Here is a 27,855-nt window from a genome sequence, read left to right on the forward strand (position 1 = left end):
ATTTCAAGTTTCAGTGTATTATTAAACAAATAATTGACTGATTGATTTCTTCATTTTCTTTTCTGGCTTTATTTGAGCGTCATCACTGGTCAGCATTTTTCCCCTAAGTCTATATTTTCAGACTTTTATGATCTTCTTCTTGTGACCAAATTGACCCTGAATTTGAAATACTGCCTTTAGCAACAACCCAGCATATCATTCTTCAACCAAACAGGCAACAAATATGAATAATTTCTATTCCTAGTTTGTTTTTATTTTTGCAATCTGGACACTTGCTCAACTGACTATTTTAAATCGTAACCCCAGATAGGCTGTGGTAGGCTTCCATCTTTAGTTAAGTTTATTTAACTCCAGAATTCAGAGCTCTGTTATCGTGTCTGTCTCTTTAAAACACAGACTCTCGAAGGTTGGGGAGGATTTGTCGCGGAAAGCTGGGAGTGCGCTGCCCCGCTCGCCGTGTGGAGCGCTTCATATTCGCTCAAACTCACGACGCAACCTGCTACTGGCCGGATCAGAGCGCAGAAAGGAGAGGAATCGTTTCATTTAGGACCGGGCTAAATATAGCCAGGCCTCCTTTTTATGTTGTTTTCAGAAGAAGCAGTGGGGCATCCTAAAAAGAAAGTCAGCGTGTTTGTGTGTGTGAGACCATGCGGGAGTGAAGAAGTGATGCTGCTGAGTTTAGTTATTAGGTTTCTCCGGGGCGGTGCTGCTGCTGCTACTGATCCTGCAGCTGACATGGCCTTCTTTTAGGGGCATCAAAGTTTTTCGGGGTTATTTTACTCGCTTGAAGTGTTCCAGCTGAGTCTCTGTCTCCAAACTTGTTCCGCTGGCCTCGTTTTTCGTCAAATCTGCGCCCCGCTCAATGACTGAAGGTTTGGTTTAATTGATCAATTGAAGCTGAGTGGACAGTCAAGAGGCTACAGACTCCGGATTTGGCATCGGTAGAGTGTGGAGATGAACTTTGGAAATTTCCTACTTGTGATTGCTTCAATCCTCGCCATCGCTTCAGGTAAAATAATTATAATATTTAACGGAATTCTCCCTTTTAAAAAGAAAAGGCGCATTTTCTTACTGGTTATTTTCTTTCTGTCACACACTCGCATGCACTCCCACTCAAAAATGCCTCATAGGAAGCCTAGTTGACACGTCTTATCGTGTTTTCTGTCTCTCTAGATAGATGTAAATGTGTTTAATTGCCACTCCAATACGTTTATACGTTTTTATGGGAACTGAGCACATCCTCCAATCAAAAATGGATCATAACAGGGACTGAGATTGAGTTGTGTAATATTGAAATACCAAGTGTGAATGCCAAGAAGATTCACATTTTCTCACAGTACCACCCCCCCAAGGAGAGACCAACATCGAAAAAATTAAATCAGTAACTCTCTCTTTTAATGTAACTGTGCACATCTCCCCTCACCCTTTGGTACACATATTATTTAAAAATAATTAAAAGCTCAGTTTTGATTGTCTTTCACAAAGGGATTATTAATTTTAACCATTGCTTTAATGTGAGATTACATTCCCAAGCCTTAATCCAAATCGCAAGAGAAATCATGGCTCAGAAAAACTGCTCATGTGTGTGGAGACTGTGTTTTCATTCTCAGATGGGACTGAATGTTAGGTTTCCGTTATTAACTTCGGGGAATATTTATGTTAGTTAAACCAGAGCCTGTTTGTTTCTAGATTATTATGGACGGCACTGAGACAATGGAACATAAATGACATTTTCAAGAAAGTACATTAGCTGAACTGTGTCACAGAAAAACCTAGCATGGACAGTATTTTTCACGATGCCCTAAAGGTACCCTGTAAGGTTTTCAACCACTACAAGTGCTATGGAGCAGTGTTTTTGCACATGGGTCCTACATTTTGTGGCATGGTCTATATTTAGATGGTGCATCCCTTTCAGCTGCAACTCTTAGGAGTTTTGAGCATGGATGCATTGTGGGGAACTGAATTCCAGATTTTCAAGATGCTTTTGACATTCTGGCTCAGCAGCAAAACCTACAGCAAAAATGTAAATATTTTTAGGCTCCAGGAAAGTGATACAGTGCTTTTGTGGATTGACAAAATCACAATAAAAAGAGTAAAGCTGACCTTTGCTGAAGTTGGGGGTGACCTGTTGAAAGCTTTAGAGATGGTTCTTGCATGACTGTCTGTCATGCGAGCAGTACTGCTGGGAAAGGGGTTGCAATAAGGCTGAGGGGTAGTGTCATATTCAGCACTCTATATACTCCTATGGTTTTTCCCATGAACAAATAAACATGGACAGAAAAGAAGAAGATGGATATCAGATAAAAGCAGTGCAGGTTTACATTTCAAAGACGGATATGCGCTGCCATTTTTGTTACACCTCAATACCCATAACACGTGGCATGCATTCAGGTTAGAAACAGTGGCCACGTTCCCTTTGATAGATTCTCAGTTAAAAGACACAAATAATAAAAGGAGCATTGAAATGGTAGAGATAAGTTCCATGAGTGTACAAAATGTTTATGTGCTTGTTTGAGGTGATTTTTTTGCATATTTCAAAGAAGACTTCAGGTGTGTCAGGGAGAGTGGAAACAACTTTAGAAACCTAAAGATTGAAATAAAACTGACTCATAAGCTTTTTCTGGTCTGAGTTGGCAAAAGAACCCAGATATGATACAATATTCCAGATATTTCCAGAGATGAAAGAAATTCTCACAGGGAAAACGTCTCTTCATTTACCTAGTAGGAGTCTCCACCAACTCCTACAATGAATATATTCAGCTGCTATTTGCTCCAGCATGCTTATAGGATAGTTGCCAACATTTTCTGCTTTAAGATTTGTACTAAACAGAATTTTGAAGGCAATGAACCAAAACCATAAAACCATGGGCAACTAAACCAATAAGCATTGTTTTAAAATACCATAAAGTGAAACAAGGCCCTAGAGACATTTGCATAAATGCTGCATACAAAAAACATGCTTATACTATGCCCTATGTTACATGCAAAGGCGTATTTTCAACAATTAGTTTTAATCTTTCTTCAAATCGTGTTTACACGTGTAAACATGAGCAACTTAGAGCTATTTAAGCCTCATTTGGAAAAAAAAGTGACAAAAATGAATAATTAAATATATATATTTCTCAGCTTTTATAATATAGTCTTATTCGTTTCTGATTTTGGGTGCTGTAAATAACCACAGCGCCATGGTTATACATCAGGATGGAAATTAGATTTTTAAACAATAATGAGTACTTAGAGATTGTTCTGATTTTCTAGCACAATATTGATTCCAGATTTCCAGAGGCTGTTTAAGAAAAGCAACATAATGCTCCGTCTGTTAAGCTGTCTCACTCCTCTGGATCTTCTCACTGCAACCCTGTATACTGTTCAGGTTATGCGTTCATCTATTGAAGATTAAGAAGAAGTTACCCATAGCCCTTATTTTCACTATGTGAGAACTGATGTATGTTTTGGACTTCTTGTTTCTAACCTCATGTTTCTAAATCTCTCTCTTTTTTAAAATCTCTGCTGGGTTAAAATGGTTTGTTTACTGATTGATTGATTGATTTGCCCAGCGGTTTTTATTCTGGTTGTGGTTCCAGAACTCAGACCACCAAATAAAACAGATTTAATTTTCTCTACATCACTGATGAAGGTCTCAGTTTCACATTGAGTAAAACTGTACTTCTTCTTTGCTGTTGCTTTCAATGTCCTATTTGATTAGTTGTGGTGCACCACAATGTAATTATATGCAAATGACTAATTACGGGATTCAAGGCTAAAAATGGGCGTGGAAATCAGCCTAGAGCATGTGAGTAAACTTTCAGGGTGACTTAAATTTGTAGGAGGACCATACCTATTGCTTTATAATCCTGCATAAAGAATGTGCATACACAGTTTTATTCATGAAAACTACAGTTTTATGCATCAGACTCCGCATGTCTCTACTTCTTCTGAATTACCTGTGAACACGTCTTGTGTATTTTTGTGTTGTTGTCTCTCATTTTTGGGACTGACACTGATGATAAGCAAAGTAAGCAAATATCAACTGATACTTATCAATGCAGCAGATTGTAGAAGTGCGGCACCGTTTTCAGTCTTTGTGAGGGATAAACTCTCACTATCTCTCAACATTAAAGGCACTTGTCAACACCCATACCAACTGCCTCCATCCATTAATCTGGAGTGAGCATCTCCTCTCAAACTCACCTCTGTTACTGTGCACATTCCCAGCGGTAATGTGTGTAATTTCCACAAAGTGCTTGAAAGAAGAGGATTCAAAAAAGCCACATGGCCACTCTCTGGCAGATACTGTCCAGTTGAAATGTGACACTTGCAGCAAGATAGGCTTTGTTTATGTTAAAGTTCCGTCAATAAATTTCTCTCTGTGGGTTTTGAGATAATGTGCAGAAGGTATCGTCCATGTTCTCTCAAACCTCTGTGTGATTGAGAGGAAAACAACAACAGTCTCCTTCAAAGCAGCTCAGCTCTTCCACACACACACAAAACAAATCTCAATTATTACACTCCAAAACATCCCATTGAAATTTCAGTTATCTGAAGATGTATTCACTCAGCTGTTGTGGTGCTCACTGTGGAACCAATCGATGCTGAAAACAATTCTTAGCTGGTGGTTTGCGTCCACTCTGTCCTTTCGATCATTACTTAGTGACACATGCGGCTGAAGACTGACTAAAGCCTGTTACTTTCCTGCTTGATGAAACAACTGTGGATGATAAAACCACTGTAGATGCTGGTTAGTCATCTAATGTGCCACAGCCTTGAGTCATGTTGCCGGATGATGATGGTGTCCCACTTCTTTTGCAGCGCTTGATGACACAACTTAAATATTAGATCATGGACAAGGAGAGCAGTTGTGTTTTACAAGTGGGGCCAAAAATAAATAAACTTGACTTCTCTGCTTTGAAATGAAGTTTGCAGTGGCACGTTAGAGATTACTTGGCAATGTCACAAGAACTCACTGAATGTTTTTGGCCTTTTCAAGTATGCAAATGAAGCGAAACTGAAAAAAACACAAAGAAATCTCAGCAGACAGCCACCAGCCCCACAGGCAAGCTGCCAGCCTTCTGGTCCTGTCTCGCTTTAACTTGCATGAGTGTAATCTCTGAGCTTTCTGCAGGTTGTTGTTTTTTCTTAAGATATGAAGCTGTGAGCTCAGACAGGTCCAGGTTCTTGTATCTGCTTTATTCTGCGCTTGGCAGTTGCTAAAAGGTTCAGGAGATCTGAGGCAAAACAGGATGTCCCCTCTGTGGCTTCCATGTTTTCACACATTAACACAACAGCAGTACAATTCTGCCCCTGGGGATGATGCAGGGTTAATAATTGTAAATGCTAATTAATGAAAGTCCCCACTCAGACCCCTCCCACCCTCATTACGTAATGCCACAGCTTGGAGCCAAGAAACGCCAGATATGACCTGAATCAACTGGGTTTTCAAGACATGATCTTGATCTCCCTCGCGACTCTTCCCAAGCTTATGCTGTGTGTTCAATGAGGCAAAAATTAGGAGACGCCATGAGCAAACATGTGGGTGTATGTCAGAGTTTGCAATTAGGACCAATGCAGTAACTTGTCTATCAGAGCTGCGTGTGCCACTAATGGGCTTTAATTTAAATGAGTTGTCTCTCTTTTGCAGGAATTAATTTAATTTCCTTTGTGAATAAATGAGAATATTGTGCAGCTAGTCATCATAATACACACTATCAACTCATAGGAACTCAAAACTGTTTCTGCATTAAAGATTTGCAATCTTTGTAACGCCATTTAAAAAAGGAAACAAAAATTCCTGCTAATCAGATGTTTTTTCGGATTTTCACTTTGTAAAAACCTGATGAAAAGTGACCTATTAAACAACAGAATAAAAATAACTGGATGATGTGAAATAATAAACGTGCAGAAGATTATCTGCTGCTCACCTTCTTTTTGTAAAACCCTTTTTGTTTATGTGTCTGGTCAATAAATGTACTTTACCTCTCTGTACACTGTCTGATTAGGCGTCTTTGGCATCTGAAGAGTCATATTTCCCTCAAGAGTTGCGGGAGACCAAAAACAGAGCTGAAAATTGAGAGTGACAGAAACATGACTCCAAATTAAACCTGCTTGTCAGTCTCATGATATGTGGTTTTGGTTTAGTTCTATGTTTCTGTTTTTAGTCAGGAGCCTTTTAAGGCTTGTTTCTTTCTGTTAACTGTACTTTTAGATGTTCTAGGTCTTGGTATGCCTTCACTCTTGTTAATTTAGAACCAGCCTCTATTTGTGTGCCTCAGTTAGTTTAGCTTCCCACCCTTGTTTCACACCAAGTTTTTGTTTTCTGATTGCTCAACACCTGTGGAGTTTTTAGTTTGTCATTACTTCTGTCAGTATTGATTCCCCTTGGTTTCCTTTAGTCATTGTAAGATCCTCATCATAGTCCCTTGTTCTGTTCCTGCTGATGTTCAGCCACTGTCAACTGGATTTGTATTTTTTAATTACATTTAGGATAATTTTTTAAAATTCTTGGTATATCCCAACTAAAATATTTCAATAATCTGGAGACATCTCTGTGTGTAAAAACAGGCATGGTTCTGTCATGGAAATCACTGCATGGATTATGGAACACCTCCAGAATTCATTGTCTGTGAACACAGTTCACAGTACCATCCATGAAGAAGAATATTGCATAAGCCATATGTGAACATGATCAAGAAAAGTCGATGTCTTCTCTGGGCCAAAACTTATTTAAAGTGGGCCCAGGCAAAGTGGAAAACTGCTCTGTGGTCAGATGAATCAAAAGTCAAGTTTTTTTGGAAATCAAGGATGCTGCATCTTCCAAATAAAAAAAAATGGGGTTCTTCCTTTTTGTTATCAGAACTCATTTCAAAAGCCCGCATTTCTGATGGAATGAGGTACATCAGTGCCTATGGAACTTGCAACTTCTGCAACATCTGGAGTACTGAAAGATAAATACAGGTTTTAGAGAAACATAAGTTCCCATCCTGGTGATGTCTTTTTCAAAGAAGGGCTTGAATATTTCAGCAAGACACTGCTAAGCCACATACTGCATCTATTACAACGGCAACTGCACTACTTTATGGTAAAAGACCAACTGAAAACATTTGGAGCATCATGAAAGACAAAATACAACAAAAAAGGCCCAGGACTTGAATCCAATATCAGATGAGTATGGGACAAAATTTCTCTCAGCAACTGGTCTCCTTAGTTCGTAGATGTTTAGACTGTAAGACTAAAAGAAGAGGGCATAATACACAGTGGTAAACATGGCCCTTTGCCAACATTTTGAGATGTGTGGTTGCCATCAAATCCAACATAAGCTATTATTTTTCATGAAATATATGTCTCACTTTCAATATTTGAGACATTTGTTGCTATGTTCTTTTGCGAGTAAACTATTGGTTTATGAGATTTGAAAATAATTGTATTCTGTTTCATCTACATTGTACACAGTGTCCCGACTTTTTGGGGAATTGGAGGTAGTTTTTTTATCGGTTTAAAGTTATTGACTACTTCATAAAGCAGTTGTAATATGGAGGGACATCAGATTTAATGAGATTTTCCTCCAAATCTGTCTCTTTACACCATGTAGTTTATGGCAGGGAGGTAGAAAAAGACGCCCCATGGCAATCTACAACTGGGAAAGAAGAAGTAATGCTCACAATATTAAAAAGTCATAGTAAGAAGAAAAAAGTAAGCACTGATAGTAATTTGGTATTTTGTACTCTCTAGAATATTACAAGAAATTTGTGATATACATTTTTAGCTGTGATTCAAATGAATGAGGCTGTTTAACAAAATGTGCTGCATCTCTCTTTGAGAAGCAACTCTCACTCAGACACATTCATTTGTATACTGGATGGCCTTGAGAGTGTACTGGAGAGCGATAACCTTGTGTGAGCTCGGCACATTCTCATCCTTAAAGCTTCCTCCGTTTGTGCGACAGCTCAAGGTTAACTGCCATTCACTCTTATGGCTTATCTTGACTCTGTTTTGCTCCTTAAGCTCGCAGAAGTTAGTGCATTTTAATGGAATTGTCAGCTCTGACGCCGCAGTATAGAGGTGAAGTGTGCTTTGTGACAGGAGTCTAACAGTGTATTATTTTGAACAACCTCAGTTCCAAAAAGGTTGAAATACTGTGTAAAATGTGAACAAAAAACGGAGTACAGTGATTTTCAAATCTCATTAACCAAAATTTTATTCACAACACAACAAAGAACAGATATTAAATGTGAGACATTATACTATTTTTAATGAAAAATAGTCAAATGCTGCAATCAAATGTAAGATAACCTCATTTTTTTCATTATAGAGTGAAATGTCTCACTTTCAACATTTCATATATCTTCTTTGTTCTATAATGAATTAAATATTGATTTTTGGATTTACAAATAATTGCATTTTATTTTCCATTTTTCACAGCATCCTATTTTGATGTTGACTTCAAAGTTCTTGGTAAATCTGTTGAGAGTGGGATTGAAGCTGCACAAGCTCACTGACACCCACAGGTGTGTTGTATTTGCACCTGAAGCAGTCTGCTGAGGCACCTGTTTCTTCTTCTAAAGTCTTTAAAAAAAATGATTATATGTAAATTGTCAAAGTTTAAAAAGTGCTGTAATTCGACACAACACATCGAATTGTTGCTGGGCATTTTATGATTTGTAACAGTATTTCTGGTGAACGTGAGGAGAACTTTCTAAAGCATCTCTTCCTATTTCTATGTGTTCTTCCCTGCTTGTACATACCTTGTACATTTGAAAGTCATTTCATAGCAGAATGCCCCAGATTCAAATTTTCACACAAGTCACTCTCTGGGTTTCCATATGCTCACAGATATCTCTGAGGACCCAGCTCTGGCTCTAATGGGCCGTGTTTATGATCCGACTAAACACATACCTTTAGAGATCCCCATCGCCTCCCGTGACATTTATTTTTCTGTGACACAAACAGGGTTGACAGAGTTCTTTTTTAGCTAAAAGGTGCTTTCAAGTGCTGCACTGCAATCTTCCTGTCATGAGGCAAACGTTACTCCGAAAATATTCACTCTCACAAAGAAAATGTGTTTCGGCCTTGCTCAAAGTGACGCAGACTTTTGGCTGATTGCACACTTGTCACATGAACAAGTTGATGCTTGTCACTTCGGCCACCTGAAGTTGTTTGTAATTCTTCTTTTTTTTTGACAAGATTATTTTCTCTGTAATATGTCAGCATGGTGCCCCATTGTGCCACTTGCACGACAGCTGTAGTTATAGTAAGTGACTCATTGATAATTTCAGCACTGGCTTTATCAGTAAGAAAAAGTGTTTTTAACACAATTTTATTTCTCAGCTGGACTGTGGCCGCATATCCAGAGGCGTTTAAATGGCTTTTGATATTTTCAAAGGCAGCTATCCTATTAATTGACTTGAATAGAATAAAATCAGTGCACAGAATTAGTCATGGTGTTATTTGTGCTCTTCGGACCAACTGAAAATAACAAGGATTTCACAGAAATTGCCCACACACAGCTGAACAGTACAGAACAAACAGTCTTAACTACAGTGGTTATAAATTAGAATAATTAAAGAATTTAAATGACCTGTTGATAATAAACGATGGCTTTGTTAATAGCTGACAAATGGTTCTTTTGGGTGCTGGTAATGATGAAGTAATCAACTCGATAAGCATGTGTGTCTGTAGGTAAATAGTCATTTGTCAGTATTAAAAGGAGTCCCTGAATGTTAAATTATTTTCCATTTTCCTTTGAGAGTTTGGACAATTTGAATATTAAGGAAATCAAAATAATATAATTTTTTTACTTGTTTTCACATCAGTTGTCAAAAAAAGTCTCGAAATCACAAACATTACCGTATTTTGCAGTTTTAAGTTCAGCAAATCGCTCTTCTGATTTTCGAATGTGAACAGTGTATGTGCAGCATGACGTGTGGTGCCCTTAATGAGAAATCCACTAAAAGAATGTCCGTCGTCTATATACATCTCATCTTCAGCTTGAGCATTTTCAACTCATTATTACGCTGTCGACCCACTGCTTTACAACTCTTATCAATTTTGCTTCCAGCTTCAGTGGGCAGCTGCTCTCACAAAAAAAAAGCTCCAAGAGCCACCCTGACTGCCAACCTGCAGAGCTCTGAACAGCAGACTGACACAGTTAGAGACTAGATGGTGAACAAAGTGGAGCATCTATAGCTAATGAGGCAGACGTTTCCCTGCAGAGTTGAAACAGACTTAACACAGAGCTGAAAGGAGAGTGATTATTGGACTTGTATTCATCAGGAGCCGAGACAAGACTAAGTCAATGTTAATGTTACTTGATATATACTGCATGTTTAGATGCAGAAGTACATGTAGTTCAGCCTGGTCTCACGGTAAGTTCTCAAAACAAAATGGACTCATGCAGATGTGACACCCAGCATGACTTGCAAAATTGTACTTTTTTTAGTTAGAGGTTCCTTCACAACTTGCTTCAGTGTCTCTACTTTAATGAAGGAAAATCCATTTTAGATAGTTTAAATGTAAAGCAAATCCCTTTATGATGCTATCTGTAAAGCCCAAATTGAAATACGAAAAAAAAGAAACCACGAAAGCTAAACATAGCTGTCTTTGTAAAATAATCTGTGGCCCATGATCCAAATATTTAATTAACTTTTTGAAGCATATCAAATTAAAGTTAGCTTTAGTGCTGAACTTTTGATTTGTGTGGTAAAGCCCATTTATTGGGATAGAAACTTGTGCAGAAGTCAGAAGATACTTAAAAGGTGATTTCACTGAGTTCACAGTTTTTTGTTAGTTTGTTTTTTGCATGGCAAGCTGCAGTGCTCAAAGTTTTTAATGACTTTGGAGGATCTTTGCCTAAGAGAATGACCTCTGTCTGTGGGTTCTCTTGGCGTTGGCACAAGGATGTAAAATTTAAAACCATGTCCCCGGGAGAAAGCCCGGGGCTGTGCTGTCACTGGCATTGACATGGCAGCCAAACCTTGTACATCACATGATTCATACTGACCCAAAATGTTTTCCAAAACACAGCGAATACCATTTGTGTTCCAAATGCTGTGAAGTAAATGTGTATCATCAGATTGTGACCCATTTGCTCCAGTTACATATGGCAAGTCTAGAAAGTCAGTATGAATATTTTATTCTCTTCCATTCATGTGCTCTCAGCCTGCTGGAGTCTGGGATGCTTTGTGCTGTGGACTCAACATTACGAAGGTTTGGGAGACCTGCACAAACCTCATGAAAGGACCCTGGCAAATCTTAGGTGTTTTTGCACCACTGAGTGTCTTTGAATGAATGGGGTGTTATCTTTTAATCCAATTTCCAGTTTCTTTTAATACTGTGTACTCATGTTTAAAACCAGTGGTAGAAACTGGGTGTGAGTACTTGCAAATATGTGTATTTTTACTAGATCTGTGAAGATCTATTAAAAGATGCAGCTGAGTTACATTGAGGGAAGTGTTGGATACATTTTTCTGAAGCTTAAATCAGAAGTTGTTCTATATCAGTATCTCGGTTTTAGCTCCAGAGAATTTGGCCTTTATTCCTTTTTTTAGCTTAAATTTTTAGAATCTTTATTCCAAGTATACAAAGTCAATGTGAATCTAAACTACAGGAAGACTCTTAAAAGAGGTCAACTCTTTCTCTCCTAGTATATTTTTTTCTTATGTGTGTGGTAAAATGATGTTACCGCTGAGGAAGAGAGGACCTTTGAGTGATGTAACTGAATTACATGAGCTGGGATTTGAAATCCTTTGCGTATTTTATATCCATGGTTCAACACATCACTGAGCTGTGCAGACTCTTTCTTGTGGACAGTCAAATACATAAATATGTACTGGCTGCAGTTGCACATACAACAGACAGACATGATGAAATATCATCTTAAAGAAAGCATGTAATGCTATTTAAAGGAATATCTTACACGTTCTATTTTTCTTTTTACACCAGGACTCTGAAGGTGCAATAGCACATTTTAGTGGCTCGATTAGTATTCAACCACATCCTGCATTAGTGTCTCGAGCTGTCCTGCTTCGTGACCCCGGGGTGTGAGCTGGGAGCACTCAGATCAGTCTTTATATGTTTACCTCAGGCTTATGCTCTGATGATGACTCCTTGTCCGCATGGATCAAATCAGTCCATGAAAAGACATAAATCTCCTTAGCAAAAGTGCTGGTACATCCTGATGCCCCCTAGCTAGAGTATAATATAATAGCAGCATGTGTGTGATTAGGTTATTCCTGACTGCATCCCTACAGTAATAACAGAGAATTTTTAAACAGTCAGAATCTGACTTTAATGTCTCAGCAGCAGCATAATAATCAGTGACACAGTGACCATTTTATTTCCTTCCTTTAAAAAAAAAAAAGTGAGGTAGAGACCATCTGCTCCTCAGAACCAAACTAGAAGCAGCAGCTTTTGAATTATTCATTTTTCTGACTGTAACACATTGTTGGAGACATTTGGTAGTGCTCTAAGAGCTTACCTCAGGTCTCCAGGCAGCGCACCTTTCCCTCACAGCCAAGATTGTAATGGATCCCGAGGGAGACAGATTTATGTAGAAGAGAAGTTATCCTTATCCCTCTGCATCGCTCCTTCTCTCTATTTGGGTCTTTCCCCTATTAAATACTAAGAACTCCCCGTCTTATTCTCAACTTTCCATCAACTGTTATTTCGACATCTGCAACAATCCTAACTGACATGGAGATTAGCCATTTCCATATCACATGGATGATTGGATCCTAGGAGCAGGTGGTGGCTTCAGCAGAACATTTCACTCCCTATAAAGCTTATGTATGTTGTGCCTGCTGTGTGCAGATAGGGGAAGAGTAAGTAGGCATCAAATGTTTCTAAAAGTCATGGGAAAATGTGAGGTCAAGCTTTAAGAGGAAATCGCCAATACATGTTGCTTTGTTACTCACAAATGTTTCCAGAGCATCTAATGCGGGATGTCCCCATCGTTCAGATGGCTTTGCTTCTGTCTGTCCTCTTTAGAATATTTTATTTGTATGAATGGTATGTGGTCAGCTGGCTATATAACATCTGTCCTCTCTTTTACTCACAGGATCCCGAACACGGTTTGAAGACAGCGCTCCACGGATTGCGGAGGACCCCTCAGATTTAATTGTCTCCAAGGGGGAGCCTGCCACCCTCAACTGCAAGGCAGAGGGCCGACCAACCCCCAGCATAGAGTGGTATAAAGATGGTGAGCGTGTGGAGACCGACAAAGATGACCCCCGTTCTCATCGCATGCTCCTACCCAGTGGTTCCCTCTTCTTCCTGCGCATCGTACACGGACGCCGGAGCAAACCAGACGAGGGAGTCTACACATGTGTGGCCCGCAACTACTTGGGAGAGGCTATCAGTCGGAATGCTTCACTGGAAGTTGCAGGTAAGCCTCTGTATCCTTGATAATTACCTTGATATTGTGTTTTTTTTTGGATTACATCTATATAATTTGTGTAAACAGAGGTTTCATGGTCGTGTCCCAGATCCTTTTAGCTGTCTGCTGGTGAGTCGTATATAAGAGTAATGATAAATGATAGCCAGACTGTTGGAAGCAACTACTGCTGAAATATATTTAGTAATAAGTTCTTGCCTTTAGTGTTGTGACTGATTATACTGCAAAGGTGACAATAAAGCATTTTGTGTTTGTTCTCTACATGGCAGAAAACTTGCAAAAATGCTGTTTTAAGTCCCTGCTTGTATTCACCAGAGCTTTGGTTTTATATAAAAAACAAACATGACACACAATTTTTTAATCAGAAACTGTGACTTTTAAGGACGTTTCACATGTCATTTCAAACCATCAGCAGTTATCCATGACATTTCTTGTTGTCTTGTGTCTTAAACAAAGAGGTGACGTAAGGCCAGCAGTCTTTCAGCTTTACCTCAGTTAATGGCAGTTAGGGTCCTCTGCACTAGCTTCGCCACAATACTGCAGTCAATATCTTTAATGCAAAAGTATCGCCTTTTTATGACAGAAATTAGCTCTTGTTGCATAACAAATTAAGACTTTTACAAAGTCTTAACAAAACACATGGAGAGCCTGTAAATTAAGATGAAATGTTAAACTGAAAGCATGTAAACCTGACGATAAATTGTTATCCATGCTTTCATTGACAAAAAAACTTACATCTGTATTGATGATAATTTTAGATTTAAAAAGGTAAAAAATTCGATCAGTTCCAGCTTCTAACGTGGGCAAATTTGCTGCTTATCATTTGAAGTAGTTTTTTCTGTGTTAAGTTGAAGTAAGAAGTTTGGAAATTTGAAATTAAATTATTTTTCTTCACAAATCAAACAACAATGATTCCTTTTAGATTTTTGTAAAATAATTCAAACTGAGCTGTTCTCACATAGTAAAGCACTAATAATAAAAAAAAATCTGTATTAGTTTGTAGAAAAGATCACTTTATTTGCATTCCTCATACTTTTAAGCTCTCAAAAAGTGACATTAGAGAATTTGACATTGCTCTCTGGCTCTTCCTACAGTTGTGGGATGTAACACCACTGTCATGAAAACAAATCTCCATGTAATCCCTACACACAACATTTTTGTGGTGTTGAAGAGGCAACACAAATGCCACCAAAGGCCCACAAAGCGAAACTGTGTAGTGTGATGCTGTGTATTTTAGCCCCTGGGGACTTTAGGGCACTTTCATGCTCAGAAATGTATACAACAAAAGTCAATGTACTTCTAAATTAGTCATAAGCACATAGTTTTAGGGTTCACAAGTTTATCTGGCGTTGCTTTAATCCCTTAAGTACATTTTCTGAGTAATACTGGCAAACTATTTTTACAATCTTTACATTTACATGCACAGTGAAGTTGAGCCACAGTTATTGCTTGACAAGTCCACGCATTTGGACTCCTCTCCTTGTACTAGTACACATGTACAAGAGGGAAATCAATTTATTCACCAAAGTTAGTCTGAACTCACTACACTAGGAGTTGAAACAACCCCTTTCTGCTTGTGAGTATTGGACTTTTTCCGGTTGACCTATTAAATTACAGACAATTGACAAATAATGTAGCTAGCGGCAAATTATTAACCAAATCAAGCTGTGAATTGGCCAGCTTTACAGGTTTTGACATTTCACACAAGCTGTATGCTTTTTGTTTTTCACAAATAAGGTGCATGTAGGTTATTCTCAGTGTCTGGCTTTTCTGTTACTACTGCGACAAAACCCAGAGCAGGAGCCGCAGAGTGCTGAGGTGAATTTGAATCGTGCTCAACATATATTTGCAGGTATAATTTAAGCATAACTGCATTATCTGGGTGTCTTAGTTCCATTCCAGATATTTGATTAAGTGCAGTTTGGTCAGCCTGGAAAGTTTCTCAGTTGTAAATCTCAACTGCATATAATTTTTCATATAACATCATAGGTGTTGCTTTTTCCAGTTCTGCTGATAGCTGTAGTTGAAATTGTGCTGTTTTCAACATTGTTTTCTGCATTGAACACCTGTAAAAGTCTGCCTTAGGTCTAGCTTACACAATAATTTGAGTGTATTAAGACTTATATAAAAGTGAGGAGTCCATATCTGGAAAGAAAAAAAGCCTCATCTGCTGCAGTCAATAAATAACTGGAGCTCTCCTGTAACATCCAAAAACATTTAACAAAATCAACAAAGAGCCTGTAAAATTTCATCTTTGTGTCATAATGAATCTGTTCACTGTCCCGTGACTGTGTTTAAGGTAACTTTTATTAAACTGAAGAGTTGTAGAAAGCACGAGTTACCAATAGAGAATAACTTCCAGAGTCACTAATTCTGGTATTTCCATTTAGATTACTTCTGCTGGACTTGCTTAACCCTGATGTGTGTTTTACTAATTGTACTTGAAGGAAATGTACTTGTTAATATCAATTAAACATGCCTCCTTGAAGTCCCATTAGCAAGTGTCCGTGCCATCATTTAATGATAAGTCCAGTTGCTGAATGAGCTTTCTCCATCTTTGTTGTTGAGATTCAGCACACAAGAAGTTGAACACGCAGCTTTCCATAAAAAGGTCATTTACACACAAATCATTTTCAGAGATTTCATTTCTGTGTGACCGAAAGTCAATTCAGAATCAGCGGCTTGAAGCAGCCATTTTACTACCTGCATTCAAGTTGTAGTCATGTTCATGAGAAATACGGTTGAAAATTAGTAGACAAAGTTCAGCTCTACACAAAACTCCAAAGCACAGACGACTAGAGCGTGTGTTTTCATTCACTGATCCTCTGCCTTTCATTGTCCAGAGACATATTTTCAAAAGCATTTGGGCAACTCCAACCAGTGAACCGCTGTGATTTTTGCAGAAAATAAATGATCACTGATCAGTTATGTTGGACATCTAGAATATCATTACATTTTGTCGTCAGCTGCTGAAGAGTATGGTGGGGAAGTGTGATCTTCCTCATATGTTGGTGAAAGTGCCAGGGCACGTGCAATTGTCATCCCTCCCTGCTAATTGTGCCAGTGTGGCTCAGCTCTGGGATCCTTGCCTTGAGGAAATGGATTAGTCAGTGGGTTGATTAGGGGAAGGAGCAAAACAGATTTGCAAGGTCGAATTGTCTTCATTAAACATACAAAACAGCAATTTGAGCACTGCCTTATCTTCCACCATGCTAAGGCTTCCTTACTGGCAGTGTATGCGTGTAGGTGTGTGTGTGTGTGTGGGTGTCTGTCCTTATGGCTGGCTGACCTCATCAGCAGCTGTGTCCAAAAATAGGGACAGCCCTCTCAGATATAATGTACATTGGGAGGCATAAGCATCTGCAGCTCATGCAGATATCCAAGCTGGGAGCAGATAGGGTGTGTATACTGTCATATTGCCTCTTTTGAATTGTTGATAATGAAATTTAGCATCGTGTGCTGCTGCAGATTACAGCACCGTCATATGGAAGAAGAGATGATTCACCTGCAGACACAGAGTGACTAACAATATTAATAAGTGCCTGTTTTGTTCTTATCTCTCAGCTTGCAGCCATTGAGGGCATATGCTAAGGTAGCATGGTGGTGGTCTTAGAGTCCCCCTCCCCTCAGTGTGAGGTTGTGCTGACTGTGGGGTAAACAGTGACCCAATTAGCAGTGGCAGGGAGGTAGGGGGCGGGGGGTATGCAGTGTTAATGAGAGGCCAGTTTTAAGCTGGTGGTCTTGCAGAAATGTGTGTTTGCTGAGGCTGTGTGTGAGGTAAGGGTCTGAGGAACAACAGGTGGGCAGAAGAAGAGCTTTAAATTCCCTTTGAGCAGTAATTAATACTGATGCATCTGTTCGACTGTTTCTGCTCAGACGAGGCGCCAGGAGTGCTGATGCTAACCTGGTTTTAACCACATTAGTTTCAGGTTTTTTCCCATCAGTGGTGCATTTTGCTTTGGACTGCATGACCAAGACTTTTACACTGCCACACACTTTACAGCCCTGTGATTCGTTTGCTCTAAATTTGGCACAAATAGCACTTATTCCAGGAAACTGCAGGTGCTACGGGTAACCGGCAATAGCCTAGACCTCATACTGAGAAGTTTTTCTACATTTCCTTAACATCTGAGGCATGGTTTATTTTGTAGTATTGGCACAAATTATATTCTAGCACCCAATAGGCATGTAAATAAACAATCTGTTCCCAACTTTAAATTATTTCATTATTTTATGACACATACATGTGGTTAGCTGTCACTGGGATTAAATTAGAGTGAAGTAGATCTGATGTTCTGTTCCCCAGTGGAACAAAATCTTAGAGATAACAAAGTAAAACGAGGTGGATGGGGTGACACATTTCATCAAGTTGCTGCAAATGTTCCCAAGTAGTTAATTTAAAACAGTGTTTCTCAATTCTGGTCCTCATGACCGGAATTGAGAAACACTGATTTAGAATAAAATTTAAAAAAACAAATAAATACCCTTTGTAAAAATGTAGTGTTTTCCCCAACCGACCAGTTTCCGAGGCACCTCTAGCCAAAGAGAAAAGTCAGATTACTTTAAACCAACCGAAGAGCCCTGAATGTAAAAAAAAAAAACTTCTAGTTTAATTTTAGTGGAAAAAAACACAGCAAACCAGGAAACTAGAAAACATTTGGGCTCATCTTGGAGGCAAGCAGTCAGTTCTCCTTGATACATCCTAGTGGAGACATACTCTGCATCCTCTGCATAGTATGTTAGAGTAAACTGATTTTTATTTTTTAAATGAAGGAGTAACACAACCCTGTCTAGAAGAAGCCAAACCAAAATTCACTTTTGCTTTTTCCCTTTTTGTTACATAAGGAATCATACCAACCGCTAACTTGCATCCCTTTCTACCCATCTGTGCCTCAAATGTTAATGTCTTTCACAAAAGGTATGTTTTCTGAGACATACAACAGCTTTTTCCTGTGGACTACCAGATATAAAATAGCTAAATTTCTTTAAATCATTAGTGTGTTCAAAGTCTAATAGAAACTAGCGCACACCCTTATCCAGACCTCACATGTGACCATCATGTACGCTTATAGCCTGGAAATCCATAATGCCATCCATGTGTAATCCCTTTTGTGAGAGCTTTTTGGGAAATGAATGATATTTGAACATTACCTCTCCTTTCTTAACTGGATTAATATGATCAGAAAGATTCTATTGTAATGATTCTGTTGTCTAAAGTGCTCAAAGGCATATTTCTTTTTAGGTGGTATAACTCAATTGAAACTTTTGCTGACATGAAAAATCCTTTTTTCCATGTATATTGAGTGTTGAATAAAAAACAAATTTAGTTCAGCTTCACAAAGTGAATCTGTGAAGTGTGGCTTGTCACCGTAATATTTGTCATATCGGTTTCTGCTGTGTGTGGCCATTTCTATCATTTCATCCTCCCACCCCTGTGCAGGAGAGGGATGAGGTGTGATCACGTTGGCTCTTTTGAAGTGTGACACATTGTTATAGCTCATCTTTTATTCCCCAAAAATGGGAGGAAAACCAAATGTATATTCATAGCAGATAACTGGAAATGTTGCTCATCATTTCCAGAAGGAATGAGACAAGATTTAAGACTCTGAATGTGGAGATAACCTAGCAGAAACAAATGATGACTTCACCCCTGAGTCACGAGGTCTGCATAAAAGCGTAATTCCTTTAAACGATTCAAGAACATAGACTGTCCCTGTTTGCTGCACATTTGCAGGTTAAATAATGTCTTTCTGCTCAAATGCATTTTGTGTGCCCTAAGGTCCACATGTTGTGTTTTTTGTATAGCCGTTGTTTCTCCCTTGTAGAGTATGTCATAGTAAGGAGCTGGCATTGCTCAGAATGCCAGCAGCACTCATTATTCTAGCTTTCTTTTTTCTGCTTTTCACTGTAGGCTGCCAGTAACCGGCTGACTTGCATGGCTGTTGTAAAACCAGACTAATGAGGCAGTGGGAGTGGACTGAAATCTATTCCCTTATTCTTGGATTTTTTATTTTATTTTATTTTTTCAGGGGAAGGGGGGGAAACGGTAGTTCTGGCAGTTTCAAAATCATGAATGTGAATGTGTTCCTGTTTCAGAAAGTAGACAGTGACATGGTGTGCAAGGATTAGAATAAAGTAGGACAAATGAAAAATAAAACTTGCTTAAAAAGCTTTATAGCCAGATGTTCCTCTTACTTCTGATGAGGGATTATGAAGGATTCAAAGTTCTGAAAGCAGCTTGTTTTCTGTTTCCTTCAGCTTTGTGTTCTCCTTTCATTATAGAGCGTCAGCAGGTATTTATCATCCCTAATAAAGCTGAAAGCTGTGCGCTAAGGGTATATCTAAGTATGCAGTTTCTATGAGACCAGTCAAGGGTCACTGATATTACACAGTGTTGTCTTCATTAGGTGTCTTTTTTTAACAAACATGATCCCATTTTTTGGAACACGGAAGAATTTATAACCAAACGTCTCTCATAAAGGCTGTTTGCTCTCAAGTAGCTTCTCATCCCCCATCAACACATCCAGACAATGGGTGGATTAAAGCAATATCTCTTCTCTGTAGACAAAGCCCCCGTTAGCTATGACAGGGCAGTATCATGGCAATGGGATTAGACCACCTCCCTAACGGGTTTACCATTCATGAAATAAAAGAACAATTGGAGTGATGCAGTAGGATCATTTCAGATTCAAAAATGTGCACTTTTGCTGGCCTTTAAACTTTCCACCTTCCCCCCTGTCATCTACAGACACACAGAGACTGATCTCTATTCACACATCTGTCTGGCTTTCACTGTCTGCTTACCTCTCTTACTGTTGCCTCATGTTTTTATGCTTTTACTTACTGTCCTGGCTGTCTCACGCAGCCATCATGTCCCTGTTGACTGAGAGTACATTCAAATTGTCTGTGAACTGTTTATCACCTGCACCCATGCAAACCAAAGTGCCAAAACAATACCTAGTCATTTTTGTGTTTTCCTCTGTATTGTTCATTTCTCTACAAACACCAACAGATGGCCTTTGTGCTGTGTTTAGCTCCTGAGCTGAACACTGTATTTTAGAGTTAAATATCACTTAGAATTTAAGTGATGAATATTCTCGGAGAGATTAAATCTCCTAATCTGTATATCCCTGAAATATTAAAGTAATGAAAATGAATGGATGCTTTCTGAAAAGCGTCCACAGAAACAATGATCAAAGTTGTTTTTGGTTTGTTTTGCTGTTGTTTAAGCTCACAGGAAGTGCCTTGGGGAATATGAGGATTTGTCTCTGCAGAGTCAGGGTTAAACCTTAGCTTCCCTGCAGGAACTGTGCTGCCTATCTGAGCTCAGTGTGGATGGGCTGGAGCAAGATGAGATTACTTGGCAAACCCAGTTGTTTTATGTCTGGGAAGTTCCTGTGAACGGTAGCCCCCTCGGGAGGGGGAGTTTGTCTCTGTGTCTATGGAGAAGGATCGATTCCATAGTGGAGCCGTCATCGCACAGAAACATAAGTGGGAAGCTCTGTTCTGCGTGGCAGACTTTAAAGCCAGAGCCAAGGAAAGATCACATTAACTTTAACACAGCTTCAAAGAAAATTCTGTGGCACATGATGTCAAGAATATACTCTGCTCCCTGGCATGTGTTTCAACCATCAAATGTCCCACTTTCTAAGGGTCTGTGCCCAGGGGACTCTGGGATCCAAATGCTACAGGTGTGTGAGTGCATGGGTCTTCTGTGTGACTTTTGTTGGTGTGTGCGAGTGTACACTTCAAGGATGAGCTCACTGAGCACAATTTATTTCTTCATTCACTATGACATGGAAACAAAGGTCTCCCATCTAACCAGGCCTCACAGATCTAAAAATAATGCTATGCCTTAATTGAGCTCCTCAGCTCGACAGAGCAGCTGAAACAGGCAAACCAAGTCAACAATGGCAAAGTGATTTGGTGGTTTTGAAGCAGTGTTAGAACCTTGAGTGGTTATAGCTATTAATCCTGCAAGGACTCTTAAACTGTCTTGTCATGTGAGGATTTTTTGGGGGGATGTATTTCACTTCTCTACAGATGACAATCCCCCGCTAATCTCCGATTGGTCCGTTGACACCTGCTCAGACTCATATTACATCCATGAATATTTATAAGCTATCTCCGAAGCCTAATGTAAATTTGATTTTGTTAAACAGGTTATAAGTTTTCATTCTCTTCAGACTTCTCAGTTTTGTTTATCAAATGTCACAGCATTGAAAAAAATGAAAAGAAGGAAAATCCAATTTTCTTTCACAATAAAGAGGGTAAACTCCCATTTCATTTCAATAAAGTTAAGTTATATCACTGTCTGAGTGAAAGAGGCGTGCAGATAAGGTAAATGGATTGCGCAAAGAGAAAACTGTCTGCTGCCTCGCTAAGTTTTGGAATATTTATTGCTGTTTACCGAGGACAATCTCACCTGTTAACCCATTAAGACCAGTTGCAGCCGGATGCTCCCTTTCAGATTTAAAATGGTGTTTATGTGCTTCTCCGCTTCAAACCAGATGCAACAGCGGCTTTTTCATATGTTTTTTACCCCTTTCAAGAAATGTAATCAATGAGTCTTTTTCAAACATTGATGTATTTTGTAAAGACAAAAGCATTGAATGACCATAAAAGATTAAAATTTCTGCTGCGTAAACCTTAGTTACAAGTTCCCAGTTTCTTCAGGAGCAGAGAATTTAAGGATTTGGTGAACATTTGTGAAAATCTTTAGGTTTTAGGATGCTTTTATTAAAATTTGGTGTGTATTGGTTAAAAGGCAGGGAGAAGCATTTTCTGTTCTCATAGAATGACATTTGATATTTCTATAAAATATGAACTGTTCTATATATTACCTTTACACTTGAATCTGGCCCAATAATGACTGAAAGCTGTTTTATGGGCATTTTCAGTGGTAGTATAATTTTCCATTTCTTGGAAAACAATTAAAATGTTGATGACTCGTCCTACACTCAGCATCCTATTTTTGTCGATTATTGTCCGATTTTTATGTACATCCCCCAAGTTTCCAGTGACCTGGATACATTTTTATGAAAACTACCAACAAAAGAGGGGAAGCAGTGTTATTAAGGACTCAACCCATACATGTTAGAGATGTTTCACCCCCCTCCCATATGGAAAAAAGATACAGGACCATAAGGGTGAACAGAGTCAGACAGAGGAACAGCAGCCTCTTCCCCAAAGCTGTAGACTTCATTACCCCACAGACACTGAAGACAGAAAACAAACCAGTCAGCCTGTCTTATCTACTCCACCCCAACCCCAAACTGCTGCCATGGACCAAACACTTTACATCCAAGAGTGCAAATACAGTGTTTCCAATTTGTGCTGTACCAACCGTTTACAGTGGCATATTTTTTCTATGTTAATCAATGCTGCTGCTCCCATAGAGCTACCAAGCCAAGTTTTGCTGAATAGCTCTAATGACATAAAGTGTCATATTTTACCTATCCTTTCCTGGATGAGCAACAAATTGTTTTTAAAAAATATCATCAAGATAAATTGACTCACAAATTACAACATTGTCTGAAATACAATGTGCAAAGCTGAACAAACAACTATAGTTCTCTGAACAAACAACTAATTCTCTGTTAAATTATCAGAGCAAAAATCTGAATTAGATAAACTTGATTTGTTTGAGGGCAGACTATTTTTATAGCAGTTTTAAAGTTTATATTCCCTCGTCATCAGACTAATTAAAAATGATAGAATTGATCGCATTTTGGTTGCTATATGAATACTTCAGTTTTATAAGCAGGACTAGGGAGATGGGAAAGAGAGCAGGAAAAGCTGAGGAGGTGAAGATTGTAACAGAGGCGGATAGGTGAAGAAGAAGAGGGTGTTGGATGAGACCAATAGCTAAAAGTTTGTCATAGATTTGATAAACACTTGTCCTTGTTAGGAGCAGAAACTGACGCATGAGTTGGTGAATTTGTAAACTAATGACAAAGTAACATGATTAAGCATACAAATGTTATCAATTTAAAACTCTAATTGAAACTTCAGATTGTACTAATTTTGTTTTGATTTTATGTTGAAGAATAAGACAATACAAATTACTTGATAAAACAGCTTTCAATGATTTTTCTCTTAAATAACATTACATTTTTGCAACCTGTGTGAGAAAATTCAAAACATTTCTGTGATGGGCTTGGCCTCACACTGCTTCAAGACCCTAACAACACCCAAGAATCCAGAGTTTGAGACCTGCCCTAGGCAATGTTTTCTAGTCCTTCCACTTTTTACTTTGGGGTCAGATGTTAGAAATACATAGTTATGGTTAGAAATCTGTACATGGTCTGAGATTCCCACCATGTCACGTGGATGCTAGCCCACGACGCAGCCTGCTAAGTATACATTGTAAAAATGCGTTTTGCAGATACATGTACCTATTACATGTCTTGCAGAGAGACTGGGCTGAAACTTTATCTCTAGCCGATTTAAAATTAGAACTCTGAAAAGAGTCAAAAGCATTCAAATGGTCAAAAGCTACATGTCCCACACACAATCCTAGCATAAACATAAAGGAACAAGCACTGTTTGCTGAGTTAGAAACAGTATCATTGTAATTTATTAAGAATGTTATTAAAACAGTCTCTTAAAAAGTCATAAAAAATATTCATATGACTTCAGGGTAAGAAATGTAGTAAGGATCTTAAGTCCAGCAATATCCATAATTTTCTGCAGAGGAAAATTAAAAATCACATTTACGCAGAAAACTGGAGGAACTTCCCACCTTTGATGATAAAATGACTTTTTTTGTCCTTCCAGTGTTACTCCTGTGACAATACTTGTGCTTGATGGCTCTAACAGCCTTGAGTGCTACATGTTTTGAATGTCCATCAACAGTCTGAAAATGGAAGAAAATGATAGTTTCAAATTCATTTACCTTTTTCTTTTTTCTTTTTTTTTTGAGTATTTTAATTTCCAGGTCTTAAATATTTCCACATGCTATCATAACTTGAACCATTGTTTTATAGCTTTAATCAATGAGTGGGAAGTATGATTCTATCTAAGACAAGTTTGGGGCTGTTTGGAGTGTAAATGTTGTAAACACCAGACTGAAACACCTGACTCAAAGGTGTGTAAACGGGCTAACATTTGCCACAGATTGCCACAGATTGCATATGGCTGGAAAAGGAGAAGATATTTTTTTGTTGTATCAGCGAGACAGCTCTGAAATATTCATGACAGTGTAAAATGAGACTGCATTGATTGATTAGCCTGGGATAATACACGTTGGTTGAAATAAAAAGCCTGCAGGCTGTAGCTACAGGATGTGGTCCAACATGACGAGTGAAGCCGTTTAGTGTGTCTGTCTGTGTGTTTGAAAATGTGAGCCTGTCAGTGTCCAAGTATGAGTTTCCATGGTACAGGAGGTCTCATGAGAAGGTTCAGTCCACAGTTCACATTGAGGCTTTCATCTGTCAATCACGGCAAAAGATTAGAAGGTCGCCATGTCAAACCTCTCATCCTGCCCTCATCTAGAGGGTGGCAGGAGCCAAAACTTCAGCGTTGACACGAGGATAATTTTTTGCATGTAATGCTGATTCCACTTGAGCTAGAACTGTGCTGAAGATTTATAAAATAGCGATTCAAATCAGAGACACAATCTTTTCTTGAATGCAAGGGCAATTTTCTCCTCCTCCAACATGGGCTAAATTATGAATGTGATATTATTTGTTTACTCAATGTCGGACTGAAAGACGTGCATAATTCATCTGCTCTGACAGGATAGACAGGAGGAGTAGGACGCAGACTTGGGAAAACATTAAAACCACAGTCTAATAGGATGCTGCTGGGGATTTGAGCAGTCATGCATATGCCAACATAATAATGAGCTTAGTCTCATTCAGGTTGTATGCAGCTTACCCTCAGTGAAATGATGCTTCATCCAGGAAAAAGTAGTCTCAATTATATTTGAAGACAAATTGACATTTCATTTGATGATACTGGTTATGTGGTTGTGCTGCTTCTCACTAGTATGATTTCAAGTCATCAGACAGAATCCATCAGACAAACACAGCCTCTCAGCCTAATTAGATTTGTATGTCTTTTCTTCTTAGTCCTGAGAGATGATTTCCGTCAGGCCCCAAGTGATGTGGTAGTGGCTGCTGGTGAGCCTGCAGTTTTGGAGTGTGTGCCTCCACGTGGTCACCCTGAGCCCACCGTGTCCTGGAAACGCAACAACGTCCGAGTCAGCACCAAAGATGAACGCATCTCCGTGAGTTCAGCATTCATACAGAAGATTTAGGGGCCTACATTTCCAACTATAACCTGCTAAACTTTCAAGAAATGCATGAAGTGAAGTGCACAACTACAGTGCTCACACACAATTACATTTTTAAACAGTAAAGGTGGATTTAGGTTGATTTGATACATAATACATTAATACATGATATATCGTCATAAGTGAATTCAGTGAAAACCAAACAAATAAAGACATCATGGTGAAAATTTTTTTTCTCAGCAACCATGGAAGTTGTTGACTTTCACGTTTAGACCAGATTTCACTCAAATTAGCATTAAGTAATAGATTGTGGCTATACAACACATGCTCTTAATAGAGTGGTAGAGGACACATTCAGCATGTTTGGGGCTTCTAAAAAGCAAACAAATCTTGAATCTCTTACTGTAATTCAGTTGAATCTTTATGTAACAGACACAAGTACTGCAGGAAGGATTTTTTTCAGCGCTGTAATCACCCTTTTCATTGCATTTGAAAAAAAATTAAACAAAGTTAGACTTTAATAGCAACAACACACTAAAAATGTTTGCAATATAAGAAAAGAAAGACAGAAAAACTGATAGAATCTACAAGTAACAGTGTCCTGAAATATTGTACAATCAGCAGATTGTACAACAGATCTTTTCAAGCAAGTATGGGTCATGGCTCATCACTTTGTGCCAAACTCTGTCAGGGAATCTTCAATCTGCAACAAAAAAAACCAAATGGTCTTTTAACCTTTACAGTACGCATTACCGTGAAAAGATTCAGAAGGTCTTAGGAAATCCCAGTGCGTAAAGGCCAAGGATGTGCATGACCTTTAAGCCCTTTATCCCCCTTAAGGCATTGCATGAGAAACCTTCCTGACACCATGACCAGTAAAGCCACATGGGCTCAGGAGTACCTTGGAAACCCATTTTTACTCAACACACTCTGCCGCTGCATCCAGAAATGTAGCCTGAAACTGTGTTACACAAAGAGGAAGCTATATAGCAGCTCTGCAGATAATTCCGACTGAGTTTCCTGGATGCAAGCTAATCTCAGATGTACAGAAAGAAAGCGGACGCATTAAATCTGCTTTTGGGAAAAAATGTCTGCTTTCATTGTGCAAAGATGAGGAAGACCTTTGAGACTTTTTAGAGAACTTTGCAAAAGCCGGCATTAGTGACGGTATGGGGCAGCATTAGTATCCATAGCATGGGAAGCTTGCATATGGGTGAAGGTACCATAGATGCAGAGGCATATGCTAGAATTTAGATTATCATTGAGATATATGCTACCATAAAAGAGACGTCTTTTCCCTAGGACGTCCGTGGTTATTTAATCAGAACAATGCTTGATCTCATTCTGCACAACCTCCAAAAAGGTGGTGTCATAGAAACAGACTGACCTGCCTGCAGTCCACATCAGTCTCCGATTGAAAATATGTTGAGGACGATGAAAAGGAGAATCAGACAACAACAACTATAGCCTGCAGTGCAGATAAAGTCTTGTATTGTAGGAACAGACACAGATTCCTCTGAGAAAACTGCAACAATTCACATCCTCTGTTCCCAAAAAATCAAAAAGTGTCTTTAAAGGAAGGATGGTGGAACAAAATGGAGTGTATTGTTGGCATACAACCTTTTCTTTGTACCTCTGTCAAATGAAAATTACATGTTTATGGTTATGTTTTATTTGTTTTGTTGCAACTGCTGGCTTCAATGGAGAAGACTCAAGCTTACACTTTATTCCTTAGTGTCTCACATATGTTCTGACATTGAAGGAGAAATCTATTATACAAGAGGGAGAGATATTGAATTAGATTGACAATGGTTTCAAAAGACTATAATTCAGGGAAGACATCTTGGTATGCTGTGGACTGGAACATATCTTTGATTCCTTGATTCTTTGTGTCACTGTTGTTTTGTCCTCTCATGTGTAAAACCAAGAACTGAATCTGTGAATGCTGAAAGGTTTTTTTTTCAGAGGTGACAAGCTGAAACTAATGAAGGATTAACAGCAGTTATACAAGCAACGGCGGAGGATCATCATTATTTTTGGAAAATAAAATTGTAAGAATTATGTGTAAAGAATTACATCAATCCTCAACTATAAGTAAAGAGCACTCCACCACTTACAGATGACTAACGTTTAATTGTGAACTTCTGATACATGATAACTCTGGAAGTCTATTCCATGTGGATTATGTGGATTTTTTCCATCAAGGGCTGAAATGATATAATTAACATGTGTT

At 38.7% G+C, this 27,855-nt stretch overlaps 1 protein-coding gene across 2 annotated transcripts in view; it reads left to right on the forward strand.

Annotated features, from left to right (window-relative positions):
• The first annotated feature begins 463 nt into the window (after positions 1 to 463).
• The window catches only part of LOC140314189 (roundabout homolog 2), a 65,042-nt gene continuing 37,650 nt past the window's right edge, over positions 464 to 27,855 (forward strand). For both annotated transcript variants that reach the window (XM_072392286.1, XM_072392287.1), the window contains exons 1-3: positions 464 to 1,009; positions 13,049 to 13,375; positions 25,459 to 25,616. In XM_072392286.1, coding sequence (XP_072248387.1) covers positions 955 to 1,009; positions 13,049 to 13,375; positions 25,459 to 25,616 — 540 coding nt within the window. In that variant the 5' untranslated portion in view covers positions 464 to 954. The remainder of the gene's footprint in view (positions 1,010 to 13,048; positions 13,376 to 25,458; positions 25,617 to 27,855) is intronic.

The sequence above is a fragment of the Leuresthes tenuis genome, unplaced genomic scaffold, assembly GCF_036924035.1.
Source record: "Leuresthes tenuis unplaced genomic scaffold, fLeuTen1.0.hap1 SCAF_9, whole genome shotgun sequence".
Taxonomy (NCBI): domain Eukaryota; kingdom Metazoa; phylum Chordata; class Actinopteri; order Atheriniformes; family Atherinopsidae; genus Leuresthes; species Leuresthes tenuis.